A 27,478-nucleotide genomic window follows, 5' to 3' on the forward strand; every position below is an offset into this window, starting at 1 on the left:
GTAGAGGATAAATGCATATAATTAAAACTCAAACACGATCCGTGCTGCTGAACTCCAACTAAAATACTCAGCATGGACATGTGCGTTACAATAAAGCATGCAAGTTTATTCTTCGAATCTGTACCTTGATAGTTGTGTGGTTACACTTTTTAAAAAAAATACTCAATTTCTCCAGTCAAGCTGCTCAAAAATGTTACTTCTGGTATAGGTAGGATTTGTACCACACCGTCATTGTGCCTGAAGAGCTCAAACCGTAGATGATTTTTGTTTTCATATTTCACCTAATCAAACAGTCTCAGAGATGTTACTTCTGGAGCAGGTGCGTATTTGAACCGAGTACGGGCTGGGGACACTATATCACTGGACCACAACGGCCCTCAGTCACACAAATTCCTCTCTTGACAGTAGCTGCACCTCTTGGTCCCATGGAGGTTACTGGGGGCAGCCTGTGTGCCACGGAACTGTCACAATTAACACTTTACTAACCCGTTGAGCAGGAGCAATATCCTGTCCCTTGCTGGGAGTGTAAACAGGCACTCGTGTCAAATTGCTGTTACGTAATTGAAATGTATTGTGGAAAAAAATCTGACGGGGGTGGGGGTGAGTGTGGTTGGTGCTGCAGATTAGGAGGGTTCCTGAAATACTGGGCGGTGATCTGAAGCTGCGAGAGGCGGGGATAATGTTGCTCCCTCTGACAGTGTGTCACGACCTTGACGCCTCCTAGCGCCGATAAAAACAGGCTCGGGAGGGGAGGGGAGTGGAGAGCCGGATTTGCGGCTGTAGTCACAAGGAAGGGTGCTCGCCTCTTGGCTTACCCCGTCTATACGTTCCCCGGTCCTGTCCTGGAGACCAGCTTCAACTCCACTATGTTGTTTTGGCATTCACAGCCCGAACATTTCCCCCATCACCAGCAGCCACAGCCGGGAAGCAGTTACCTCCGGTAAGTGAGTAGCAGGGTCCGAAAACACACGCAAAACAACCTTCGGGGGTCGGCTGGGTCAAGTCTCTGATCCGTACCCAGCAAACTGAAAGGGTGGCGGACTGACTCGCACCGTTCCGATGACAGTGACAGAATGTTACAGTTTTTGTTTCCTGTTCGTCTCGTGGTCATATACTTAGATTTTTTTTAAAAAAGAAAGGACAATAAATTAGATAATGTTGTGATTCTCACTGATATGATACGGGGCTGGAGAGAGACTGGGGTTGTCTTAAGCAGGGAAGGTTGAAGGGGGTCTGATTTGAGATGGGCGAAGTTCTGAGGAGCTCAGGTAGTGGAGAGAGAGAGAAGGTGCAGTAAACAGCTAGCACTTTTTAAAGGGGATTTAGAAGGGATTTGCAGGAAAAATTTTTTTGCCCAGGAGACGGTGGGTACCTGGATCTCACTGCGTTAAAGGGCAGTAGAAGCAGGAACCGTCAAAACTTAGTTGAAATGCCTCAGCATACAGGGAAAACAGGCTAAGAGCTAGAAAATCGAATTGGAATGTACAGATACTTGATGGCCAGTAGGACACAGTGGTTTGGATGGTCTTTTTCTCGGCTTTAAAAACTCTGTGATAGTGTGAGACTAAATGCAGGGCCAATGGAACTAGGGCAGGGAGGCTGAAACCAATAGGATTGGTCCTTGAATGAGCTTGCACGGATACGATGGACTGAATGGTCACTTTCTGCATTCTGTCATTTTCTGATGTCCTTTGGCTTTGAAATGATCACTTCAGTTTTTATTTAATTTCTAATTGTGTTTTCCCTCAACTTTAGAACTTTCAAAAATAAACAGCATGAGCCATTAATGGTCTTAAAACATTTAAGCAATGTTCTTTTCTGAATATTCAACTATCAAATAAGGAATTTATATTGGGTGGAAAAACTAGAATTTTGATAAAGGATTGTTCCCTTTAGTCATGGTTTATCTATGAGGTTAGATAATAGCGCAGTTCAGTTGCAGAAAACATTGTTTCTTTATTGGGGCTAGATTTTTAAACATTGCCTGGTGAGGAGTTGTGCAAAGGTTCTGAGCTGACCTAATGCTAGTTACTGAGTAAGAGTTTATTAAAATCGTGTTTTCTTCTATCCTTTCTTCAGGTTGACTAAAATATTGAATTCATTGTTGATGTTTTGAGGGGTCAGTGAAGTATTTAGACAACTATTAATAAACAGCAATGTGCCTATAATCAGCAAACACCCAGGCTATTATTGTCAGGGCCCCAGGAGGAGAGGGTGTGAGGAGAGAAACTGTTGAAGGAATGTATAGTACACAAACAGACAAGGTCAGATTTGAGCTCACACCCAACCTCAGTCACAGCTGCTTCGTTTTACTGTTCTGCTGTAATAAACCAGCCAGCATTTTGGTAACACTGTCACTACGGCTGGTTCAAAATATAGAAAGTCATGGATTGCATTACGAGTAATTTTGTGTCACCTTGCCATATGAGTCATTCTTCTATATACTTTGGGTTGCAAGGCACAGTTAAAAAATTTGCAGATGATAGAAAACGTGGAATTATTGTGAACTGTGAAGAGGGCAGTGTGGACCTTTAAACAGACAAGTTGGTGGAGTGGGCAGAAAAGTGGCAGCTGAAATTTAATGCAGGGAAATGGGAAGTAATTAATGTAGGTAAGAAGAACGTGGAGAGTCTAAGTGAAATAAAGGCACTACTGTAAAAGGAGTGCAAGAGCAAAGGGAGCTGGATGTATGCGTGCATAAGTCATTAAAGTTAGCAGGGCACTTTCCGATAGTGACCCTGCATTCCTAGTGATGGTATGAGTGAGGGAGGAAAGAGAACCAATGGAGCCAAAATAAGGACTTGGAAAAAAAATTACAAGATAAATTGTGTGCAATATCAGACGATTCAAAAGTTAGAATTTCAAAAGGAGCCAAGCCAATCGTTAAGAAATTCTTGGGCAATGTAGACAAGACATGCTCATCTGTGCTATCAATGTAAAACTGTACCTGATCAAATGGTGCCTTGCTTTTGAATCTGTTGTGGATGAATTATTGACTTTATGAAAAAATTAACTTTTGCATCCCTTCTCGTGACTAAAATGATGGATGGTAACAAGATGTTGAAAATCAACAAAACCGTAGAATATATTGAGATTATGGGATGGTCTGTGTGCAATGGCAGTATCTAGTTTTGTAGCTTTGGTTATAAATATGTATTATTATTAGAATGGGACTAACAATCCCAGCGTCAGGAAAATTATCTGTTTCGTAATGAAAGAGTGGATTTGCCAACCTTGTTCCATTATGACATGAAATGTGAAATCTATCACTTTTTTATTTTTCATTTATTTAACGCATGAAACAAAAGTACTTCCTGGGAGCATTATCCAAACAAAATTAGATACAATAGGAGATGTTTGCAATAACAACTTTGTCAACGAAATAGACTTTAAGGAGCATTAACGGAACAAAAAGTAGAGAGAGGAGGAAAATTTTGTAGGGAATCACGGAAGTTAAGGGAAAACATAATCTCCAAAAATAGGGCAGTCAAAATCTGGGTGCACAAGAAGCCAACATCTCAAAGGTTAGTGGAAATGGTGGTTACGGAGAGGGGAAGGGCAGGGCTGTAGTGGGGTTGAAGACAACAGATGAGATGAGGTTTAAAATTGAGGCATTACTTGACTAGGAACCAATGTAGGTTAGCAAACAAAGGGACAATAGGGCAACAAAACTTGCAACAGACTAGGATGAGAAAAATGTGGATATGATCAAATGTTATAGCATTGCAGTCAGACTGCATTTTGATTTTCTGTGTTATGATAGTTTTTCCAGATGGAATTAGAATGAATCAAATGTCCTTTCTTGCACACAATAGTCATTGAATTTCATGCAGATTTATCTTTGTTCTAAGACCCAGGCTCAGTTTTCAACATTCTCACTTTGACTTTAATGTTCTGGAATGCCAAGGAGTGGTTTTAATGGATATGGGCCAAAGACAGGTATATGGAGTTTGGGCCATAGATCAACCATGATCTCTGAACTGTGGAACCAGCTCAAGGGGCTGAATGTCCTGCTCCTTTTTTAATATTGCCATAAAGAAACATTACTGAAACAATGAGAAGAAAAGTCTTATGTTAAGCATCACACTTAGAATCCTTGACTTTAGTACAGCCAAGCTGAGCAATATGCATTGCAGCATGGAAACATTCTCAGACTGTTTCTTTGGCTGGCTTCATGATGTCAGAAAACAAGCCATTTTTAGGTTTAGGGTTGAGGTTGATTAATATAGTAGGGCAGCAGGTAGAACAGGTTTCTGAAGAAACAGCCTGATGCTGGGCCCACTGGTTATGTTACCATTAGGAGGCATTGCTGTTGGACAGCAGGAGATTTACAACATAGTCCAATCTGTAACAATTCACTCTCACAGTAAGCCTCTGAATCTAAATTGGATTCTGAGAATGCTTTCCCAACCTAAAATATTTTAATCCTTGGCAGTAGAGTAAGGGTAAAGTTGCCAAGGTCTTACCAGATCATGGGGCTTCTGTCCCATTAGACAGAGGTGACTGGTGCTGTTTTGACCTGAGGCTCACCATGTCTCCGGCAATGGGCGAACTTGAGAAAGAGAGGCCTTTGTGGTAACCTCAGCCAGTGCAGGAGTTGAGCCCACACGGTTATTCTGCAGTGCAACCAGCGACCCAGTCAACTGAACTTTTCCTTTGGATTATACATTCAGAGTTGGGGAGAGATCTGACATGCCCCATAATGTGTTGCCAATTTGAAGATTTCCCAAGATTTGTTCCTTTTAAATCTGTGACCAGTTTTATGACTGACAGTAAATTAAGCAAAGTGAGTTAATTTGGGATTAAAATGATCAGTGATTAATAGCCTTATTAAAATGCCCTGTACTATAACTGGAAAGCCTGTTGAGCATGGAACACAGCAAAGTGGATAACCAGTTGGACCTTGAGCATAACTTTGAGTGCACCGCACTGTAAATCCAACTGATGATGCTAAATTGGTTTTGGCATACTCTGGATTATCCAGCAAATGTAGATTCACATCCAATGTTGGACAGTTGTTTTGTGGGTTTTTCAATTGTTGATTTGCTGTCGTCACTATCTTGTTTATTGTGAAAATTCAAAGGGTTTTGGTTTTTGATCTGAAATGCCAGTCATAGGCCCTACATATCTGGCATCACATTGAAATTCATATAACAAACCAATTTAGGATTGTTGACTGGGCTAGCAGTGTGGAGTGTTTATGCGTGTTGGAAGCTGCACATATTAATACACAGGGTCCTGGTCTTTGCAGACCAAAAGAACATGTGCACACACTCAACACAAAATAGCTAATCATAGAAATATAGAAGAAAGGAGCAGGAGGCGGCCATTCGGCCCTACAAGTTTACTCTGCCATTCTTCACGATCGTGGCTAATCGTCCAATTCAGTAACCTAATCCTGCTTTCACTCCACAACATTTGATCTCATTCATCCCAAATGCTATATCTATCCATTTCTTGAATACATTTAATGTTTTGGCATCAGCCACTTCCTGTGGTAATGAATTCCACAGGCTTACCACTCTTTAGGTGAAGAAATGTCTCCTCATCTCCATCCTAAATGGCCTACCCTGAATCCTCAAACTGTGACCCCTGTTCTGGACATGCTCATCTTCAGGAACATTCTCCCAGCATCTACTCTGTCTCGTCCTGTTATAAGTCCCTGAGATTCCCCCCTCATTCATCTGAACTCCAGCGAAAACAATCCCAACCCGGTCGATCTCTCCTCATACGTCAGACCTGACAGCCCCAGAATCACCTGTTAAACCTTTGCTGCATTCCCTCGAGAGCAAGAGCATCCAGCCTCGGAAAAGGAGACCAAAATCGCAAGGACTATTCTAGGTGTGACCTCACCAAGGACCTGTATAACTGCACCATCACATCCCTGCCCCTGTACTTAAAACCTCTCTCAATGAAGGCCAACATACCATTTGCCTTCTTTACCGCCTGCTGCACCTGCTTACTTATCTGCAGCAACTGGTGCACAAGGACACCCAGGTCCCACTGCACAATCCCCGCTCCCAATTTCCAGCCATTCAGGTAGTAATTTGCCTTGTTAATCCAAATTATACTGCATCTGCCATTGATTTACCCACTCCCCCAACCTGTCCAAATCATGCTGAAGGATCTCTGCATCCTCGTCACAGCTCACCCTCCCACCCAACTTGGTATCATCTGCAAATATGGAGATGTTATATTTTGTTCCCTCATCCAGATCATTACTATGTATTATGAAGAGCTGGGGTCCCAGCACTAATCCCTTTGGCACTCCACTGGTTACTGCCTCCCAATTTGAAAGGGACCCATTAATTCCTGTTCTTTGCATCCTCTCTGATAACCAGTTTTCTATCCATCTCAATACATTTCTCCTAATGCCATGAACTTTAATCTCAATAATCTTTTGTGCGGGACTTTGTCAAACACTTCAGAAAGTTCAAATATACCACATCAACTGACTCCTCCTTGTCAACTTTACTAGTTACATCTTTGTAGAGTTCCAACAAATTTGTCAAGCATGATTTCCCCTTCATAAATCATAGCGTCAGCCATTCACAGATTCATTTCTAAGGGCAATGCTCCTACAAACCAGAGTTAACCTGCCTGATTTCAAATATAAACACAGACTGGCAGTGAACAATTAATCATCTTTAATTTCTGAAATCTACAAGATATTGCCTTTACTAATCAGACTCTACTTGCTAACCAGTCAACACTGTTCTCTCATGCAGTATAAATGTTATTTTTCCTCTATCGGTATTCTTGTAATTTGTCCTGATGAGAGCAAGACAAAAAAAAATCTTGGACAAAATATGTGTTTTTTTTCCCAGCAATACTGTAATGCGAATGATTCTTATTTTCATCCTGGTAAAATCTGTGTTTATCCTTTTGAAACCTCAGCCTGAAACCTTTAACGCTTTCTGCAGCTGATAATCCCTGTTGTTCCGTTTCAGTGATGTCCTGACATTTCCAGTTTTAAAACATGAGGAATCAAATCTGTGTCCAGGAAATGGTGCTAAATTACTTCCATTCCAGTACGTGCTCTGTGCAGCCACATCTCCTGCTGTCAAACTCCATGAAGAAACACTGACTTACCTCAACCAAGGTATCAACGTTGAGAATTGCCTTTGTCGATCTTCTCCTCCTCTTTTATTTCAAATCTCTGTTTACAAGTGAGCTGTCTTTCATGTCATTCTCAGAAATGCTTAACTTGATGCCCTCCGTGACTACGTTCTTGGTTTTATTCCTCAAAGTTTGATTAGATTCTCCCTCCAATCAGTTTTCCTTCCGTTTTCACCCCATTCCTATCCAGCTATCTCAAGAAGATTCCCTAGAATATATTGAATGCAGTGGGAATGTGTGATTTAGAACCAAGGATAATCTCTTCCAAGCCCTGTGCTCCCAACAAATTAATTGCATAGTTTTCTTTGTTAGTTCTCACTGACTGGACCGTTTTGCCAAGATTTGCACTGATTAAACATTGTTTCCTCTGAAGGTGGAGTCACAGACAGGATAGTGAAGGACGTGTTTGGTATGTTTGCCTTTATTGGTCAGTGCATTGGGTGTAGGAGTTGGGAGGTCATGTTGCAGCTGTACGTTGGTTCGGCCACTTTTGGAATACGGCGTGCAATTCTGCTCTCCCTGTTACAGTGCTGTGAAACTTAAAATGGCTCAGAAAAGATCTACAAGGATGTTACAGGGTTGGAGGGTTTCAGCTATTTGGAGAGGCTGAATAGGCCGGGGCTATTTTCCCTGGAGCGTTGGAGGCTGAGGAGTGACCTCATAGGAAATTTGTAAAATCATGAGCAGCACAGATCAGGTAAATAGACAGGGTCTTTACTCCTATCCACGGAGGAGGGCGTAGGTTTATGGTGAGAGGGGAAAGATTTAGAAGAGACCTAAAAGGCAACTTTTCCATGCAGGGAATGGTGCATGTATGGAATGAGCTGCCAGAGGAACTGGTGGAGGCTGATACAATTACAACATCTGGATAGGTATATGAATAGGAAGAGTTCAGAGGGATATGGGCCAAATACTGGCAAATGGAACTTGCCTAAATTAGGATATCTGGTCAGCATGGACGAGTTGGACTGTATCTGTGACTTTGACTCTGAGTGGGATGTAGATGAAATGAGGATTGGGATGCTCTGAATCCTTGATTAATTTAGGCTCATAGATTTCTTTATGCTTTGAAACATCCATGTCAACTTTTTATTTGACTGCACACTGCTATTGTATTTCTGGCATCTGATTTTTATTGACAGTCCATAGAATTATAGACTCCCTGAAGTGTGGAAGCAGCCCATTTGGCCTACTGAGTCCACACCAGCCATCCAAAAAACAACCCAACCAGACCCCCCCCCCTCCCCAAATATGCCTGTAACCCTACATTTCTCATGGCTAATCCTGCACTTCCCTCAACACAATGGGCCATTGTTAGAGTGTAATATAGTTTACTGTGTATACTGGCCTTGGAAAAAATGGTCAGTCTGTCTGGAAATGGATCCAAATCAACAAATATTGAATTTTCACATTGGCTGGGTGTTTGAAACACCACAGAGAACACTTTGAAAGAGTTTTGTTTTTACAATTCTGAGAGCACCAGGTTGTGTCTAAGATGAAAATGTGATATAAAGGTGGTCCGCAAAGGAAGTGAATTTGTTGAGTTGTATTAGGACCTTTGCTTTCAAGACCCTGGTAACTCATGTTAAAATTGTCTTTTTTTCTTTCTGTAATCGTTGACCCAGTGCAACAATATCTACCAATATTAGGAATGACATGTAATATAAAGCTGTACTTAATCTAGGAAGGTCATATGAATGAATGTTGAGGTTTTTGGATAACAACAATATGTCTGTCCATTCGAAAAATGTGAAGTATTTTTATATTAATCCATGTGACCTGGACATTGCTGGTTAGGCCAACATTTATTACCCATCCCTAATTCTCAGGGGATAGTTATGTGTCAACTACATTACTGTGGGTTGGGAGTCACATCTAAGTGACTAGGTAAGGATGGAATTTTTCTTCCCTAAAGGACACTAGTGAACCAGGAGGGTTTTCCCAGACAATCGACAATGATTTCATGGCCATCATTAGACTCTTAATTCCAGACTTTTTATTGAATTCAAATTCCACCAAATCTGCTGCGCTGGGATTTGAACTTGGGTCCTGGGAAAATCACTTGGGTCTTGTGGTTTAATGGCCTCCCTCATATTTCATATGGACATGAAACATTAACTCATTTAAAAAAAAACATTAGAACTGTAGATTTTGGAAATCAGAAACAAAAACAAAAATTGCAAAAAAGCATATCAGGGCTGGCAGCATCTGTGGAGAGAAGGCTGAGTTAATGTTTTGGGTCCAGAGACATTTCCTCAAACTTATGGTGGCTAGGAAAATATAAGTTTTTATGCAGAAGATAGGGTGGTGGGATGGAATAAGGAGTGAACAGTATGTGGAGATAGAGCCCAAAGAGAGAGAAGAACAGTTGGATAGACAAAGGAGTGGATAACGATCAGCCTGGGAGAATGAATAGCTACTTAAGGGGAATATTAGTGGCTAATATTGGTGAGTAATACCAGACCATGTGATACCAAGGCCTGGTGTGTGGGGTAAGGACAGGGGAGAAGGTGCAGCAAGCCTAAAATTGTTGAACTTGATACTGAGTCCTGAAGGCTGTAGAGTTTTCAAACAGGAAATGAGGTGCTGTTCTTTGAGCTTGTGCTGGAGCACAGCAGCAAACCTGAGACATAGGTGTTAGCCAGGGAACAGGGTGTTGTGTTAAGTGGCAGACAGCTAGAAGCTCAGGGCCTTTTTTAGCAAACAGAACGTAGATGTTCTGTGAAGCGATTACCCTGTCTATGCTACATTTCCCCAGTGTAGAGGAGACCACATTGTGATCAGCGAATGCAGTATATTAGACTGTGTTAAGTTCTGCCTCACCTGGAAAGTATGTTTGGGCCCTTGGAGACTGGGGAGGGAGGAAGGAAATGAGCATGGTGTTACACCTTCTGCGACTGCAGGGGAAGGTGCCATGAGGGTGGGGGCGTGGGGGGTGGGGGGGTGCTGCGGGGAGTGTGATATTTGGGAGTGAAGGAGCAGTGGACTTTGGTATCTTGGAGGGATCAGCCCCTGTGGAAGGCTGACAAGGGAGGGGAAGGGAAAATATCTGGTGGTGGCATCACGCTGGAAATGGCGAAAATGGCAGTGAATGTTCCCCTGGATTTGGATGCTGGTGGGAGGGTAGGCAGGGATTAAGGGAACCCTATTGCTGTCGCAGGATGGAAGAGCGGGGTTGGGGGCTGAAGTGTGAGAGATGGGTCAGATCTGCTTAGGGCTCTGTTGATTACGGTGCTGGGGAGCCCTTGGTTGAGGAAGAATATGGACATTTTGAAGGCTCCCTTTAAATTGGCCTCATCTGAACAGATGACGTGGGACAATTGGGGTAAATGGAATAGACCTTTTACAGGAAGCAGGGGGTGAGGATGTATAGCTCAGATAATTGAGAGATTCTGTTGGTTTATAATTGATACTGGTGTCCAGCCTATCCCCCAGAACTGGAAACTAGGGATTTTGAAGAAGGGAAGGGAGCAATCAGAGTTGGACTGGGTGAAGGCGAGAGCTGAGTAGAAGTTGGAAGTGAAATAGATTAACTTTTTCAATTCTTTCTAAGAGAGGGATGCAAGCCAATGATGTCATTGATGGACTGGAGAGGGAGTTGTGGGTGGGGACAGTAGGAGGTGATGGCCTTGTGGTATTAACATTGGACTGTTAATCCGGATATTGTTCTGTGAACCTGGGTTCGAATCCTACCATGCAGAGGGTGTAATTTGAATTCAATAAATATTTGGAATTAAGAATCTAATGATGACTATAAATCCATTGCCAATGGTCAGGAAAATCTCATCTGGTTTGCTAATCCCCTGTAGGGAGGGAAACTGCCATCTTTACCTGGTCTGGCCTATATGTGACTCCAGAACCACAGCAATGTGGTTGATTCTCAACTGCCCTCTGGGCAATTGGGGATGGGCATTAAATGCTAGCCTCAGGATACCCTCATCCTGTTATTGAATAAAGAAAAGAAAAAGGACTGGAACGAGCAATATTCAATATTCCTCACAAAGAGACAGGCGTAACAGGGTCTACGCAGGTACCCATGGTGACCCCTCCGACCTGAAGAAAATGAGAGGAGTTTAAAAAAAAATGTTGTTCATAGGTCTTTGTTTTCTTCCTCTCTGGATTAATAGTCCAGAGTTAAAAATACTTGCCTACTTCTGAAGTGACAACATTGAGAAAATAATCTATTCTGACACAATCACATCTAACCTACATTCATTCTGGAATGATCTGGCTGGTGCTTCATTTGTTAAAGATCTAGTTGCAAATGAGTGATAACTGTTTATTTGCACTCAATAAAATTGAATTTCCTGGCATTTAAAACTGAGTAACACCGGAAGGTGTGAAATGTACAGCTTAAAAAAGTAACTACAATTGTTATGTAATTTGAATTAAATCATTTCCAAATTTGGTGTAGAATGTACCAACATTTAGTTTTTCCTATAGGTCAGTCTTATGAAATTCGTATGTTTGACAACAGAAAACCTAGAGATTGTCAACTGTTTCCTGGCAAATATATAAAGGTAAGAGTTTGGAGGATTAAAAGTGTTCTTTCTGTCCCTAGAAAGGGTGGATTCTGTTGGTGCTTTGATAAGGGATGATGAAGGTGTACCCTCATTGTCAGAGGCCCTAAAGCAAATTGTCTCCTCCTGTCCCGGGCTGCGTTACAGCATTGTCCAAGCGATGGTGTATAGGAAATGTGCAGAGAAAGTCACTTCTACATCTCACTGTTTCTTTATTCATAACTCAAAACGGTATGCTTTTCACGAATAAAGAGATCTAATAAAGGAGTTGAAGAGATTTAGAACAATAGAATATTGTAGAGGGTGCACAGACAGTTAAGAGGTCAAAACATTGCAGTCCCCCGCCAGTTCGGGGAGCTGTACAATTCCTGCTGCCCTAATGCCTGCCTGTGACCTGTTGAAGTGGAACTGGCAATGTCCCGAGAAACCCATCCTCCCTTGAACCTTGTGACCCTTGGGGTTACAGTCCCCCATTTTAGAACAGGTACTTCCAGCTGGATGCTTCCTCACTTCAAGGGTTCTCCATCCTCCCTTTCCACCCCTTGTTCCCTGGGCATCTCCCTCCCACTCTGCTGTGAGGTGAACTGCAGCAAGATGGTGTTAACCTTTTTGTGTTGTTGGAACTGTGCCCCATTCAGGGAACTGGGGAATACTCCGTCACGTTTCTGAGTTGAGCTTGTAGATGGAGGACAGGTTTTGGGATGACAGGAAGTGAGAGTTACTAGATGCAGGCTCCTTAGTCTCTGACCAGCTTCTGTAGAAACAGTATTTGTTTGTCTGGTCTGGTTTAGCTTGTCGGCCAGTGTTAATCTTTAGTATATTGTTACTTGTTGGATGATGATCATGTGTTTCCCAATTTTCTGTCCAAGTATGGAGTAATGCTGTGGAATTCTAGTTGCGTTAACAACCAGTTAATTGCTGGTTGTTTTGCAGAGCATTATCCGTGTGGTTTTCCATGATCGTCGCTTGCAGTATACGGAGCACCAGCAGCTGGAGGGCTGGAGATGGAGTCGTCCAGGAGACCGCATTCTAGATATAGGTCAGCAATTCTTTTCTGTTCCTTTGGCTGACTTAAACTGTACAGTGGTGTGGGGAGTGAAGTGCGTAGTGTGGTTGTTACTGCTAGTTTACTAAACTCATCCTATATTGAATGAATTACTGAGAAAACTAATAGTAACATTTGGCCATTTCAAGGGCCTACATTTGAGCATGGTTTCGAACAGTGATCTGTAAAAGGCAGCCATTTAACAGCATGCTAATTAACGGTTACAGTTTGCTCGGAACTTTTTATTGCGGTCTTGACATGGTGAATCTCTGCAGAAACACTCTTTGTGTAAACTGTTGTACTTTGGCAAAGACGACATTACTGTATGCTGCTGCTGCCATGAAAGTAACCTTCAAATACAATGTAACTTTTCACAGACATACCTCTGTCAGTTGGTATTGTGGATCCTCGAGCAAATCCGACACAACTAAACACTATTGAATTTCTTTGGGATCCTGCCAAAAGGACTTCTGTGTTTGTTCAGGTAAAATGACCGTCTCTGCTACAACAACTTACTGCAGTTTGTAATACAAAGTAGCATAGGCTAACAGGAGGAGCTGTAACCTTTCATCTAGCTTCAGCTTTATTAATTCAATACCTGTGTCTCTGACACAGTTCTGAATTCACAGTTGTGCTCAGCCAGCCTGTGAACACAATTTTCACTGTTTAAAACCATGAGTTTCAGTACAGTTGCTCGTGCTGCAAGGCTTGGAGTCTGTTCAGGCATTTGCTGATAACTGCCGATCTGCCAATAAAGGATACAAAACAGCACTTTTTACTGTATCTCAGTACACATAACAACAATAAATCAAGCTCAAACTCAAGCACAAGAATCTGGTTATTACTATCTTCAGCAAGACATGACATAGTTCTATTGCAACGGTAGTAGATTCGCCAACTTTAGGTACATTTAAGTCGTCATTGGACAAGCATATGGACGTACGTGGAATAGTGTAGGTTAGATGGACTTGAGATCGGTATGACAGGTCGGCACAACATCGAGGGCCGAAGGGCCTGTACTGTGCTGTAATGTTCTATGTTCTATAACCACCTTCCCTTGTCATTCAATAGCATTGCCATTGCTGAATACTCCACTGTTGTAATCCTGAGGATTACCATTGACCAGAAACTTAACTGAACCAACAATATAAATGCTCTGGCTACTAGAGCTGGTCAGAGGCTAGTAGCTCACCACCTAGCTCCCCAAGACCTGACCACCATCTACAACGCAGACATTAGGAGTATGATGGAATACTCCCGCTTTTCTGGATGGTTGTAGCTCCAACTGCATTCAAGGAGCTTGACACAAAGTAGCACCACATCCACAAATGTTCACTTCCTTCTTTGTTCTTTGTTCACGCTGATGTATAGTGGCAGTAGTGCTTACCATTTAAGAGATGTACTGCACAGCTCAATGTTGCTACAACAGGTTTTCCAACTCCACAACCTTTAGAGGATAAAGAACAGGTGGTAGATAGGAGGCTGTCCCCCTTCAAATTCCCCTGCAGGATAGACACCACCTTGATGAGGAAATGTGTTTCTGTTTATGGGTCCACAATGTGAATCCCTCCCTAACAACATAATGGATAATATTGATACCACTTGAGCTGCTGAGGTTCAAGAAAGCACCTCACCAAAGCCTTCTCCAGGCCATTGAGGGATGGGCAATAAAAACTGACCTACCTGGTGCCACCCGGAACCCTTACTGAAATTCAAAAAAACTTTTGTCCATTGTCATGCCCTCTAGATGAGGTCAACATTGACCCTTGGCCACAAGTTACAGGTTCATTGCCATCACTTTTTTTGTTTCTGAGTCCGGCTAGTGTATCAGAGACTGAAAGTAGGTGCCCAAATCCAAATAGGTCATCCAGCATGCCATGTTGCCAGTACAAGACTGGAAATGTTTTTTTTAAATATTTCAAACATTTATTTCAGGTTCACTGTATCAGTACGGAGTTCACTCCCAGGAAGCATGGTGGAGAGAAGGGAGTTCCATTCCGCATTCAGATTGACACGTTTAAACAAAATGAGAGTGGGGACTATACCGAACACTTGCATTCTGCAAGTTGCCAGATCAAAGTGTTCAAGGTATGGGTTAAGCTACTTTGCGGCTAATTGAAGGTGATGGTCAGAAACGTTTGATGATCAGCTGAAAATAGACTCTGCTTTGAAGCAACTCTTCATTTCTACCTTGCTCCTTTTTTTTGTGTGCTGTAGGAAATCATGTTTACGCTGGTCCGCCTCAGTACAGCGTGGTGTGTGTACTCTGCATGAGGCATGTCCTCACAGTATTCCCCACTGATACTTCATCCTGAGCCCATTTCCTGGCAGGCTTTTTCTTTATAGCAGCAGCTTGCCCCACCTTCCCCTCTCCGGACCAGAATGAGCAGGCAGGTCTCGATTCTTCTGTTTCTGCTGAAACAGGAATTGCACCCAGGCTCTTGTTGTCTTTTGACCCTCAGTGTTTGATTCCTCAACAGGACAATATTAGATGGCGAATGATGTCAGGAATTTCAGAGCTAGAGCTATCAGTCAGATTAAGGCTCTTGGAAATAATTGCTTCCAAATCTTGAAAAAGTGCTATAGATTTTTTTTCATAAAGATCAGAAGATTTTGATTTTGAACAGGTCATTCAATCTGTTGCATCCTGTTAGGTCCTCCAAATCCTGCCAGATTCACTTCTTCCTTCATTTGAACAGGAAGTGTATTAATTGGATCTTGAATACATTTTTCAGTGTATTGTTTCAGGAATGTACCAAAATGGTTGTGCAGCTTTTATTTTCCTCATTGTTCAGCTGAATGGAGAGCTCTTGTGTGTTTTCATGTTTGTTTGGTTTAAAGCCAGAGGGCATTGGAGCAGAAGTAAGCCATTCAGCCCCTCAGGTCTGTTTTGGCAATGAGCTCATGGCTGATCTAATAATGCTCAACCCACTTCCCAGCCTTTCCCCTGTAACCTTTGATTCCCTTATTGATTAAAAATATACTAATCTCAGTGTTGAATATACTTTTATGACCAATGTTCCCTTTAAATTGCGCTGTTGCTAGGAAGATTTGCACATGCCAGTGTTTGTTTTGTGCTTCTGAAAGCTGCTGCCATGCACAGACCTGAATAAAATTAGAGGGATCACTACTTATGACCCAGCCTCTATAGACTTCTGCGCTGAAGTATTCCACTGATTCTCTCAGTAGAAAGTTTTCTCTGCCTTAAATTGATCAGTCCTTTCTCTGAGATTATGCCTATGGTCCTAGTCTCTCCCACAAGGGGAAACAATCTGTTCACATTCACCATATCAAGTCCCCTAAGATCTTGTGTTTCAGTAAGCCTGCCTCTCATTCTTCTATTTTCCAGTAAGTACTGACCTCGTAAGGCAGTGTCTCTATACCTGGCATCAGCCTAGTGAACCTTCTCTGGACTGCCTCTGGTACCAATATTATCTTTCTTTGGATAAAGCGAGTAAAACTATTCAGTATTCTTGGTGTGTTTGGTGGGAGAAAAACTAAAAATTTGACTCTCTCCTGGATTCCTGTAACTCTCGAATGCGGTTGTAATGGTGCATGTCTTTAAGCCGAAGGGAGCAGATCGAAAACAGAAAACCGACCGTGAAAAGATAGAAAAGCGAACAGTGAAAGAAAGAGAAAAATACCAACATTCATACGACACAACAATCCTCACTGAGGTAGGAATTAAATTCTGCAAGTTCTTACATTGAAACAAGGACAAGTGTGAAATAATATTCCACCAAATGTGCCAACCCATCATCTATCCTTCTGTAAGTCACTATTGACACAATTTGTTTATTAGTATACTTTGTGGCCTCTGTTTTTAGTGCTGGCAGAAAGGCAGGTATGTTCATTGAATACGTGCTGTGGAAAGTTTTTTTCCCTGGCACAGTTAACAAGAGCAGTGACATGTGAAAAACCATTCCATCAACATCATCAGCCAAAACACTTTCAAATACAAAAGGTCAGATTAACAGCACGGTAAGACTTGTAAAATTGAACTGCATTGCCTTCAATAAACACAGATATCTTGAAGTCACTGCAGTGTTATAAGTTGCTAATTGTTGCTGAAGCTGGTCCTTCCTTTTTCTGAGATATTTTTATCCCATGCTCAGCAGGCATATCTGATTAACCTGACAGATCTATTCTGGATCTAATAGGAGATAACCTCATGATAATTAGATGTTCGTTCCTATCCCTTGAAAAGGACTTCTTTCTCTCATTGCCAAACTGGGAATGGGACATATTGTAATCACTTCATGGTCTTTAAGCAGCAATATTTACTGCTATAGACACCACAGCAAACACTGCTCGCCTGAAATTCTAAATTTGTTTTGTAATACTTTTTCTTCAGGAAGAAAGTGAAGTTTAGTGAAGTTTGTTTGGTAGCACAGGAAGGATCTGTGGAGAGAGAAGATGAGCTAATTTTTTCAGGTCTATGACCTTTGTTCTAATTTAAGATAATTGGTCTGAAATGTTAACTCTTATTTTCTTCTCTCCACAGATACTGGCAAATTTGTTGAGTGCACCTAACATTCTGTTTTCATTTCCAGCATCCGTGGTATTTGGTTTGGTACTAATTCTACCAGCAGAGGCTGGATTTACACTTCTCGTTGAAATGCTTTAATTAAAATGAATAAAAAGTTTTCATTTCAAATATTTCATTTTAATGCTTTATTTCCCTAACATGTTCAATGACAAAATTTGCCTTTGCATTCAGGCAATTTTCTTTTCACTTGTTTCCTGTACTTTTATACTTAGAAGTGAAATTTATTCAAAACCGCCTCAACCATAGAGGTGATTTCTGGTGCAAGATAACATTTTATGAACTGATTCGAGTGTCAGCTTGGCTCAGTTGTTGCCGTTTTGAATGACTGCAGCCTTCCTCCAGCTTTTGGCAGCCCACAGTCTTTCGTTCATGATATTGGATAGGTGAAAAATCAGAGCTGGCATAGAAACCAGCAAGTGAACTCTGCTTGCGCTCTAGTGTAGTGCTGGGAGAGTCTCAGCATCCTCCAGATGAAATAGTAAACAGAGCCTGCCCATTCAGATGAACATTGGGAAGCTCCCATGTTACTTTTTAAACAAAGATGTGCAGTGGCCAATCCACATTGCTTGCCAACTTGGCACCACAAAAATAAAATTAACTGATTTATTTGTTTCATTGCTGTTTTATTGGATACTAATGTGCACAATTTATCTCCATAAGCAGCTTCTTGAAGATAATTCAATTAAAGTGCAGTGGCATGTTTCAAAGACAGGATAAAGCAATTATGTAAATGGAAATCTAGCTTTTTTTGACCAACGTCCATGCATACAAGTCCGCATAAAACAACAATGCATTTTGAGGGATCTTGTGCTGTTAGCAGGAGGGATGCTGCAAATGAGTTTAGAGTTGGCATTGTACGTTTACAGGAATGCATTTTGAGTTTTGGTGTCAGTTTTATTACAAAGCTTTTTTTTGTGTCCTCTGATTTAATTCTGTCCATGAATATACCTTATTCTTTCCTGAACCTATACCGCTGTGCTACTATCTCAGAAACTAATGATGTAATTTTGTTTCTATGTGATGGCTTGTTTTTCTGAACAGAGAGGTGATGTTTACACTGAAATGTTCTCAGAAGTTTCTCTTTGTTCTGAGGTGCAGCATGTGTTTTGTTAGACAGTTGTTGTTGACAACAGATTCCCCCATTCCCAGAAAAATGCTTTAAACTTCAAGTGATGTATGAAATAATTCCACAGAGGCTAGTATCCCGTCACCAAGTGACCCTTTATCTACACATGAAGAGTTCTTGACAGTGATCCAGCTCTCAGTGAACCGCACCTCTGAAACTTCTGTTTTTACCTGTCAGGCAGAGCTCCCTGATTGGACCAGATTAACAGCCCCATTCACAGAACTCGTATTCTATGAGGCCCACCTGGCTGACCTCATTACAATCACTACAATGTACACTGTACCTCAATACTGATATCTTGATACTGAAGCTTCCTCTATCTGTTAGGAGCTCAAAATAAATTGGAAGATTTTCTATGCTTAGAATCACATTTACAATGCAAAAGGTTCTAATTATACCTGTATCAGAGCTTTGAAAGATCAATTGACTCCTATGCTCTTTTTTTAAAAAAAATTTTATTACACTTTTCTGATTTCTCTTAAAATTTCTGCTTCTACCTATTTCGCATTTCATTTATTAATTTAACGTGAATTAATTAAATTAAAGAAATATGCTAAACTCTCCATTCATTTAAGTACCTTTTCCAAGGAAAGGGAGAAATTATAGGCTAGTTAGTCGAACATCTGACATTCAGAAATAGAATTCATGATTAAGAAAGTAGAAGGACTTTTTTTTAAAAAAGGTCATAATACAGTCAGGTAGAATTAACATGGTTTTGTGAAAACAAAATTGTGATTGACAAATTAGTTATTTTACATTGTAACAAGCAGGGTGGAGAAACAATCGGCAGCATTTTCTGCTCTCTCTGGGAAATGGTCAATGGTAGGAAAGTTGGGAATTTAAGGAAAAACAGATTCCCGATGTCGAGAGGAATAAAGTTTCCAATTGTTCCACTTACCTTTCAAGTGGCATGTTCTGTATTTGCTAATGAGCAGTGACTGTCTTATTTCCAGGCACTTGCCTCTCATTCTTAGCTAATCTCATCTCATTTCTACACAGCTCCCAATTCTCTCCTTTCCGAGAGACTAAATGGCACCATTTCCGGACATGACAGTCGTCGCGATGGTAACACCTTGCCTCTTGCTTCTCTGAGTCTTCAGACGACCCTCTGAAGATTCATTACAACGTCTCTGCATGCTCCATGGCCCTCTATGTGACTGGACATCGCCAAGCCACCAGCCTCATAGAACAAAACACAAAGAACCGTGAATGTTGGAAAACTGAAAGAAAATGATAAATTGCTGGAGAACCTCTGGCTCTGGCAGCATCTGTGGAGAGAAGGCAGAGTCAATGTGTTGGGTCCAATCCAGTTCTGAAAATCCTCTCTCCACAGGTGCTGCCAGACCTGCTGAGTTTCTCTAGCAATTTCTGCTTTTGCACCAGCCTCCTAGCATCATTGTATTTCCTGTCCAGACGAACTTGCACACAACTTCAGTGCTTGAGGACTTCCCTTTGGAGTTCAGGGATTCATGACTTACATGCTTTCTCCAGATCATTTTGAATGCAGGGAGGTGAACACATTTCATGCATCACTCACTTTGCATTTACTTAGAGACTGCCAGTCCTGTGGCCAGTTGCATAATTAGTGAACTTGTTGATGTGGGCCATGAAAAGAGAGAGAGAGCCTGTTTAAAATCTTACCCCAAAAAAGTGGAAAAATTTGGTCTTAAAACTTGTGGAGTGTCACAGGGATCAATAACTGCGGTCTCTGCAGCCTATGATCTAGCAACTGGATAAAGGAATTGACTGCATTCGAGTTAAATTTGCTGACTGTTCAAAAATGGGTAGGAAAGGAAATTGGAAGGGGATACAAACGATCTGCAAAAGACTACAATACGTGACTAGGTTAACATTTTGCAGATGCAGAATAATATGGGTAACTATGAATGTCTCCACTTTGGCAGGAAGAGTAGAAAAAAATTATATTAAATAAATGGAAAGAGCTAAGTGCTCCAGTGCAGTGGGATCTGAGTGCCCTGTATGTGAATTAGCTTGCAGGTATAGCAAGTATTTAAGAAGGCAGTTGTATTGCTGGAATGTGAGAATAGAGTGTAAATGTAGAGAAGTCTGGTTTCAACAAAACAGGGCAATGGGAAGCCCACAGCTAGAATACAGTGTATAATTTTGGACTTCTTTGTTAAAGAGGGGGTGTACTTATATTGGAAGCAATTCTGAGAAGTTAGGCTAGCCAATTCCTGAGGTCAGTGTTTGGCTCGAGAGGAAAACTTGATCAGGTTAAGCCTGTAGTTATGGAGTTTAGAAGAACGAAAGGTGATCTATTGCAATCGATAAGATTCTGAGGAAGCTTGGCAGGGTTTGATGTTGAGAGGCAGGGGAATCCAAGGGCATATTTTAAAGATAAAGGATCTCCCATTCAAGTTATATTTAAGAAAGGCCTTTTTTTTTCTCCGAGGTTTGTTAACCTGTGAAATTCTTCCCACAGAGAGCCGGGGAACTTAGGTTAATGAATATATTCAAGGCTAATTTAGACAGATTTTTGATCAGCAAAGAGGATGAAGGATTTTGGTGATAGCCATAAAATGGAGTTAAGGCCAAAATCAGACCTTATGAAATTGAATGGCCATCGTAATGGTGTAGCCTTGCTGTTTCTTATGTTGTTACGATAAACCTATGCCAGACAGATTTTTACCTTATTGACCACATAAATAATCTGCTCCTTATTAATCATGTCAAGGTGAAATGAATGTGACTGCTCCTGACAGTGAGGCAATATGTAATTGAGTGTGCCATCAAGTGGTCCTGGCTAAATTCATATCAGAAGAAAAAACTCCACTGATTGGAGCCAAACCTGACACAAAGGAAGGTAACAATGTTTGTTGGAGGCCAATCAGCTCAGAGTCAGAACATTTCTGCAGGAGTTCCTCAGGGTAGTATCCTGGACTCAACCGTCTTCCATGACCATCTCTCCAACATAACGTCAGAAGTAGTCATACTTTGCTGATGATTGCAATTTACAGCTCTCTCAGGTGGTGAAGCTGCTGCTGTCAGCCGTCAGCAATATCTGGACAACTTTCAAGCTTGATCCAGTTACATTTCTGGTCAATGGTAACCTCCAAGCTCCAAACAGTCAGCACTTGTACTCTCACTTAATGGGTAGGGGAGATGATTACGTTCAGCCTACTTGAGGTGGCCTTTGCCTAGCACTTGGGTAGTGTGAATGTGACTTGCCATTTATCAGTGCAAGCTTTAATATCTTTTCTAAGAAGCAGCACCCAAAACACTATGACAACCTTAACTTTAGCTAATCAATATTTTTCACTCAATCAATGTGCTTTCTTTGCTTTTGTATTCTGATTCTACACATAAAGCCTGGCATTCCTTACAATAATCATTTATTTTGTGTCTTTGTCAAATTGTCCTCCTACATTGTCTAGCAATGCATTTTGCATTTCTTAGCTTCTCTACGTTTCTAAACCTTTTTTAGCTTTGTTTGATACACAAAAATAGTGCAGCAGTTTCAGGTTCAACGATCGATTTCTGCTCATGACCCATCAGAGGAAAAGCTGTCGTCTTTTACATGATGAGACAGTATTCATGCAATGCTGGATTTTAAGAGATGCCAACTGAACTATGCTCCTTATTCTTCTTTGCAGTGCTCTCCTTGGCCTGATGTCTCATACGTTAGTAGCACTCCCTCCATAGGTTACCACAGCTTGCCTGTCAGCGATAGTGTCAGTGAAGGGTATGTACCACATTCTCTACCACAGTCCCCTTTGTCACTTGGTCATGAAGCAATTGTAGATTTGAAAATCAGTCTTTTTTTTATTTATTTGTTGATTAATTATTTCTGATAATCTGGTTGCAGCGAGTGAGTTGCTGTGTACAACGGCAGGCATAAAGTTTCAGGAAAACCATTGTACAAATCTGACATCATCAAACAAAAAGCAAAAGAACTGCGGATGCTGTAGATCAGGAACAAAAACAAAGTTGCTGGAAAAGCTCAGCAGGTCTGGCAGCATCTGTGGAGGAGAAAACAGAGCTAATGTTTCGGGTCCGGTGACCCTTTTGCGGAATTGTTCTGAGGAAGGGTCACCGGACCCGAAGCGTTAACTCTGTTTTCTCTGACATCATTGAGATATGTTTACTCTATACCTCTGCAGCTGTGACCTGAATCGGGTCCTGTTTTGCACTGTCATCTGCCCTACCTAGAATCATTGAATCCATACAGTGAAGAAGCAGGCCAATCAGCCTTTTGAATCCCCATCCAACCCTCTATCCGTTCCCTGTAACCCTGCATTTCCCATGGCTAATCCCCCTAAGTGTGCACATCCCTGGACACTGTGGGCATTTGGTCAATCCACCTTACCTGCACAGGTATGGGATGAAACCAGAGCACCTGGGGAAGACCCACACAGACAGTGGGGAGAACATGGAAACTCCACATAGACAGTTGCCTGAGGCTGGAATTGAACCCAGGTCCCCGGCAGTGTAGCATGATCATGTCAAGTGAAGTGAATTCATTCTTCTGCCTTTGCAAACAAAGCTGCTTAGGAGTCTCCTATGTGTAAGTTCAGTCCGTAGATATCATTTAAACTAAATATAGCTGTAATTAACTATAGAAATTTAAATGAAAGTAGCTAATTAAACCTTTGCCCTCAGCTGTAAAGGCAGTTTCTGATCATTACTGATTATTTTCTTTAAACCTGCTGTGCTGGGCCTGCTGTGTTCATCCAGCCTCACATTTTATTAGTATAGATTGTTTGTTTGGATTCCTCCCAGCCTCCAAAGCCAGATCTTTGAGATAATAATTATTTCTTTGACTCTCCTGACCTCTGGCCCACTGATCCCACCCCATCCCTGCCTAACTTGAAGGTAGTTTTCTTCAGAAAAATCTTCACCTTTCCTGACCGTTGCTGCACTCACTGTCCAAATCCAGAATCTGAGTCTTGCTAGTTATTCAGGACCACCACTGATTCACATTATGGTCCTCACCCTGCTTCTGACAATGCTGCTCCCCAGCAGAGGCTGTAGACGAGAAGCAGAATCGCTGGCTGATTTCCTCATTCACCATCCCAAAAGAAACATTTGTTTATGTTGTGAGAGATAATGGGAACTGCAGATGCTGGAGATTCCAAGATAATAAAATGTGAGGCTGGATGAACACAGCAGGCCAAGCAGCATCTCAGGAGCACAAAAGCTGACGTTTCGGGCCTAGACCCTTCATCAGAGAGGGGGATGGGGGGAGGGAACTGGAATAAATAGGGAGAGAGGGGGAGGCGGACCGAAGATGGAGAGTAAAGAAGATAGGTGGAGAGAGTGTAGGTGGGGAGGTAGGGAGGGGATAGGTCAGTCCAGGGAAGACAGACAGGTCAAGGAGGTGGGATGAGGTTAGTAGGTAGCGGGGGGTGCGGCTTGGGGTGGGAGGAAGGGATGGGTGAGAGGAAGAACCGGTTAGGGAGGCAGAGACAGGTTGGACTGGTTTTGGGATGCAGTGGGTGGAGGGGAAGAGCTGGGCTGGTTGTGTGGTGCAGTGGGGGGAGGGGATGAACTGGGCTGGTTTAGGGATGCAGTAGGGGAAGGGGAGATTTTGAAACTGGTGAAGTCCACATTGATACCATATGGCTGCAGGGTTCCCAGGCGGAATATGAGTTGCTGTTCCTGCAACCTTCGGGTGGCATCATTGTGGCACTGCAGGAGGCCCATGATGGACATGTCATCAAGAGAATGGGAGGGGGAGTGGAAATGGTTTGCGACTGGGAGGTGCAGTTGTTTGTTGCGAACTGAGCGGAGGTGTTCTGCAAAGCGGTCCCCAAGCCTCCGCTTGGTTTCCCCAATGTAGAGGAAGCCGCACCGGGTACAGTGGATGCAGTATACCACATTGGCAGATGTGCAGGTGAACCTCTGCTTGATGTGGAATGTCATCTTGGGGCCTGGGATGGGGGTGAGGGAGGAGGTGTGGGGACAAGTGTAGCATTTCCTGCGGTTGCAGGGGAAGGTGCCGGGTGTGGTGGGGTTGGAGGGCAGTGTGGAGCGAACAAGGGAGTCACGGAGAGAGTGGTCTCTCCGGAAAGCAGACAGGGGAGGGGATGGAAAAATGTCTTGGGTGGTGGGGTCGGATTGTAAATGGTGGAAGTGTCGGAGGATAATGCGTTGTATCTGGAGGTTGGTAGGGTGGTGTGTGAGAACGAGGGGGATCCTCTTGGGGCGGTTGTGGCGGGGGCGGGGTGTGAGGGATGTGTCGCGGGAAATGCGGGAGACGCGGTCAAGGGCGTTCTCGATCACCGTGGGGGGAAAGTTGCGGTCCTTAAAGAACTTGGACATCTGGGATGTGTGGGAGTGGAATGTCTTATCGTGGGAGCAGATGCGGCAGAGGCGGAGGAATTGGGAATAGGGGATGGAATTTTTGCAGGAGGGTGGGTGGGAGGAGGTGTATTCTAGGTAGCTGTGGGAGTCGGTGGGCTTGAAATGGACATCAGTTACAAGCTGGTTGCCTGAGATGGAGACTGAGAGGTCCAGGAAGGTGAGGGATGTGCTGGAGATGGTCCAGGAAGGTGAGGGATGTGCTGGAGATGGGCCCCAGCTATGCCTGCCACCCGCATGGGCCCCAGCTATGCCTACCTCTTTGTAGGTTACGTGGAACAGTCCCTCTTCCGCACCTACACAGGCCCCAAACCCCACCTCTTCCTCCCGTACATTGATGACTGTATCGGCGCCGCCTCTTGCTCCCCAGAGGAGCTCGAACAGTTCATCCACTTCACCAACACCTTCCACCCCAACCTTCAGTTCACCTGGGCCATGTCCAGCACATCCCTCACCTTCCTGGACCTCTCAGTCTCCATTTCAGGCAACCAGCTTGTAACTGATGTCCATTTCAAGCCCACCGACTCCCACAGCTACCTAGAATACACCTCCTCCCACCCACCCTCCTGCAAAAATTCCATCCCCTATTCCCAATTCCTCCGCCTCCACCGCATCTGCTCCCACGATAAGACATTCCACTCCCGCACATCCCAAATGTCCAAGTTCTTTAAGGACCGCAACTTTCCCCCCACGGTGATCGAGAACGCCCTTGACCGCGTCTCCCGTATTTCCCGCGACACATCCCTCACTCCCTGCCCCCGCCACAACCGCCCCAAGAGGATCCCCCTCGTTCTCACACACCACCCTACCAACCTCCGGATACAACGCATTATCCTCCGACACTTCCGCCATTTACAATCCGACCCCACCACCCAAGACATTTTTCCATCCCCTCCCCTGTCTGCTTTCCGGAGAGACCACTCTCTCCGTGACTCCCTTGTTCGCTCCACACTGCCCTCCAACCCCACCACACCCGGCACCTTCCCCTGCAACCGCAGGAAATGCTACACTTGTCCCCACACCTCCTCCCTCACCCCCATCCCAGGCCCCAAGATGACATTCCACATCAAGCAGAGGTTCACCTGCACATCTGCCAATGTGGTATACTGCATCCACTGTACCCGGTGCGGCTTCCTCTACATTGGGGAAACCAAGCGGAGGCTTGGGGACCGCTTTGCAGAACACCTCCGCTCAGTTCGCAACAAACAACTGCACCTCCCAGTCGCAAACCATTTCCACTCCCCCTCCCATTCTTTAGATGACATGTCCATCATGGGCCTCCTGCAGTGCCACAATGATGCCACCTGAAGGTTGCAGGAACAGCAACTCATATTCCGCCTGGGAACCCTGCAGCCATATGGTATCAATGTGGACTTCACCAGTTTCAAAATCTCCCCTTCCCCTACTGCATCCCTAAACCAGCCCAGTTCATCCCCTCCCCCCACTGCACCACACAACCAGCCCAGCTCTTCCCCCCCACCCACTGCATCCCAAAACCAGTCCAACCTGTCTCTGCCTCCCTAACCGGTTCTTCCTCTCACCCATCCCTTCCTCCCACCCCAAGCCGCACCCCCCGCTACCTACTAACCTCATCCCACCTCCTTGACCTGTCCGTCTTCCCTGGACTGACCTATCCCCTCCCTACCTCCCCACCTACACTCTCTCCACCTATCTTCTTTACTCTCCATCTTCGGTCCGCCTCCCCCTCTCTCCCTATTTATTCCAGTTCCCTCCCCCCCATCCCCCTCTCTGATGAAGGGTCTAGGCCCGAAACGTCAGCTTTTGTGCTCCTGAGATGCTGCTTGGCCTGCTGTGTTCATCCAGCCTCACATTTTATTCTCTTTGTTTATGTTGTGGCCAGGTGTCACTGCTATTCTACCTCAAAGCAGCTAGTTTAGAAAGTACTGGGGATTAAATGTGGCTGAGGGGGCCATATTTCGTTAATACAGGAAATCACTGAGGGAACAGTTCTGCTTTGAAGTTGATTTGTCAATCGCTGAATGTTATTGTTCTAATGAAACAATGACAGGGAAATGATTCACATCACCAATGTAGTTCATTTCTTTAGAACTCCACCTTTGAGCCTTGGAGACACTAAGGACTGCAGATGCAGAAGCCACAGCCAAAGGTGTGAAGCTGGGAAAGCTCAGCAGGTCAGACAGTATCAGAACCAATGTTGACTTTCCTGCTCCTCTGATGCTGTCTGTTGTGCTTTTCCAGCTTCATAGCTATAGACACTATCTTGCCTTGTTTTTGAGTTATTCAAAATTAAACAAGTGGGATGTTTAAATTCTGGGCCTTACACAAAGCCCTTTAGTGACCGTGCTTTGTAGATGAATTTGCATTGCTTGTTTTGATAGTTATGTGTTACTGTAGCTGCATCATCAGTCTCAAACTGTTCTTTATGGTTATGTAACTTCAGAAATTGGACAGCAACAAGCCCAGAGGAGCCACTGTCTCTGAGCATTGATGTAAGTACTTATGGGATCATGTAACTGTGCTGCTTTACTGTTTTTAGGACACTCTGATGTGCTACTCATTTCCCCTTTTCTTACTTTCAACAAACTTGAGGATATCCAAGACGATGTGTTTGTGTTTGTATTCTGGCCTGTATCAAATTCCCTTTAGTTATGGGGCCTGAGCTTGCTGAACCCACGCTTGATCCCAGTTTAGCAATGTCTTGATTTTAATATTCTCATCATGTTTTCAGATCCCTCTATGACCTTGTTCCTCTTATCGGTGTAATCTTCTCCAGTTCCACAGTACAGAGATATCTGCACTCCCCCACTCCAGTATCT

The 27,478-nt window shown here is 43.3% G+C and overlaps 1 protein-coding gene across 4 annotated transcripts in view; it reads left to right on the top strand.

Annotated features, from left to right (window-relative positions):
• Positions 1-677: 677 nt before the first annotated feature.
• Positions 678-27,478, top strand: part of tfcp2l1 (transcription factor CP2-like 1) — a 56,375-nt gene continuing 29,574 nt past the window's right edge. Inside the window, exons 1-9 of one of the 4 annotated variants that reach the window (XM_048534002.2) lie at positions 685-940; positions 6,951-7,102; positions 11,563-11,639; positions 12,573-12,678; positions 13,062-13,168; positions 14,620-14,772; positions 16,251-16,361; positions 21,974-22,062; positions 27,103-27,151. In XM_048534002.2, the coding sequence (XP_048389959.1) occupies positions 867-940; positions 6,951-7,102; positions 11,563-11,639; positions 12,573-12,678; positions 13,062-13,168; positions 14,620-14,772; positions 16,251-16,361; positions 21,974-22,062; positions 27,103-27,151 (918 nt within the window). In that variant the 5' untranslated portion in view covers positions 685-866. Of the gene's footprint in view, positions 941-6,950; positions 7,103-11,562; positions 11,640-12,572; positions 12,679-13,061; positions 13,169-14,619; positions 14,773-16,250; positions 16,362-21,973; positions 22,063-27,102; positions 27,152-27,478 lie in introns of all 4 variants that reach the window. The other 3 variants (XM_048534004.2, XM_048534003.2, XM_048534005.2) reach the window with 3 other exon arrangements.

This window comes from Stegostoma tigrinum, chromosome 7 (genome assembly GCF_030684315.1).
Source record: "Stegostoma tigrinum isolate sSteTig4 chromosome 7, sSteTig4.hap1, whole genome shotgun sequence".
NCBI lineage: Eukaryota > Metazoa > Chordata > Chondrichthyes > Orectolobiformes > Stegostomatidae > Stegostoma > Stegostoma tigrinum.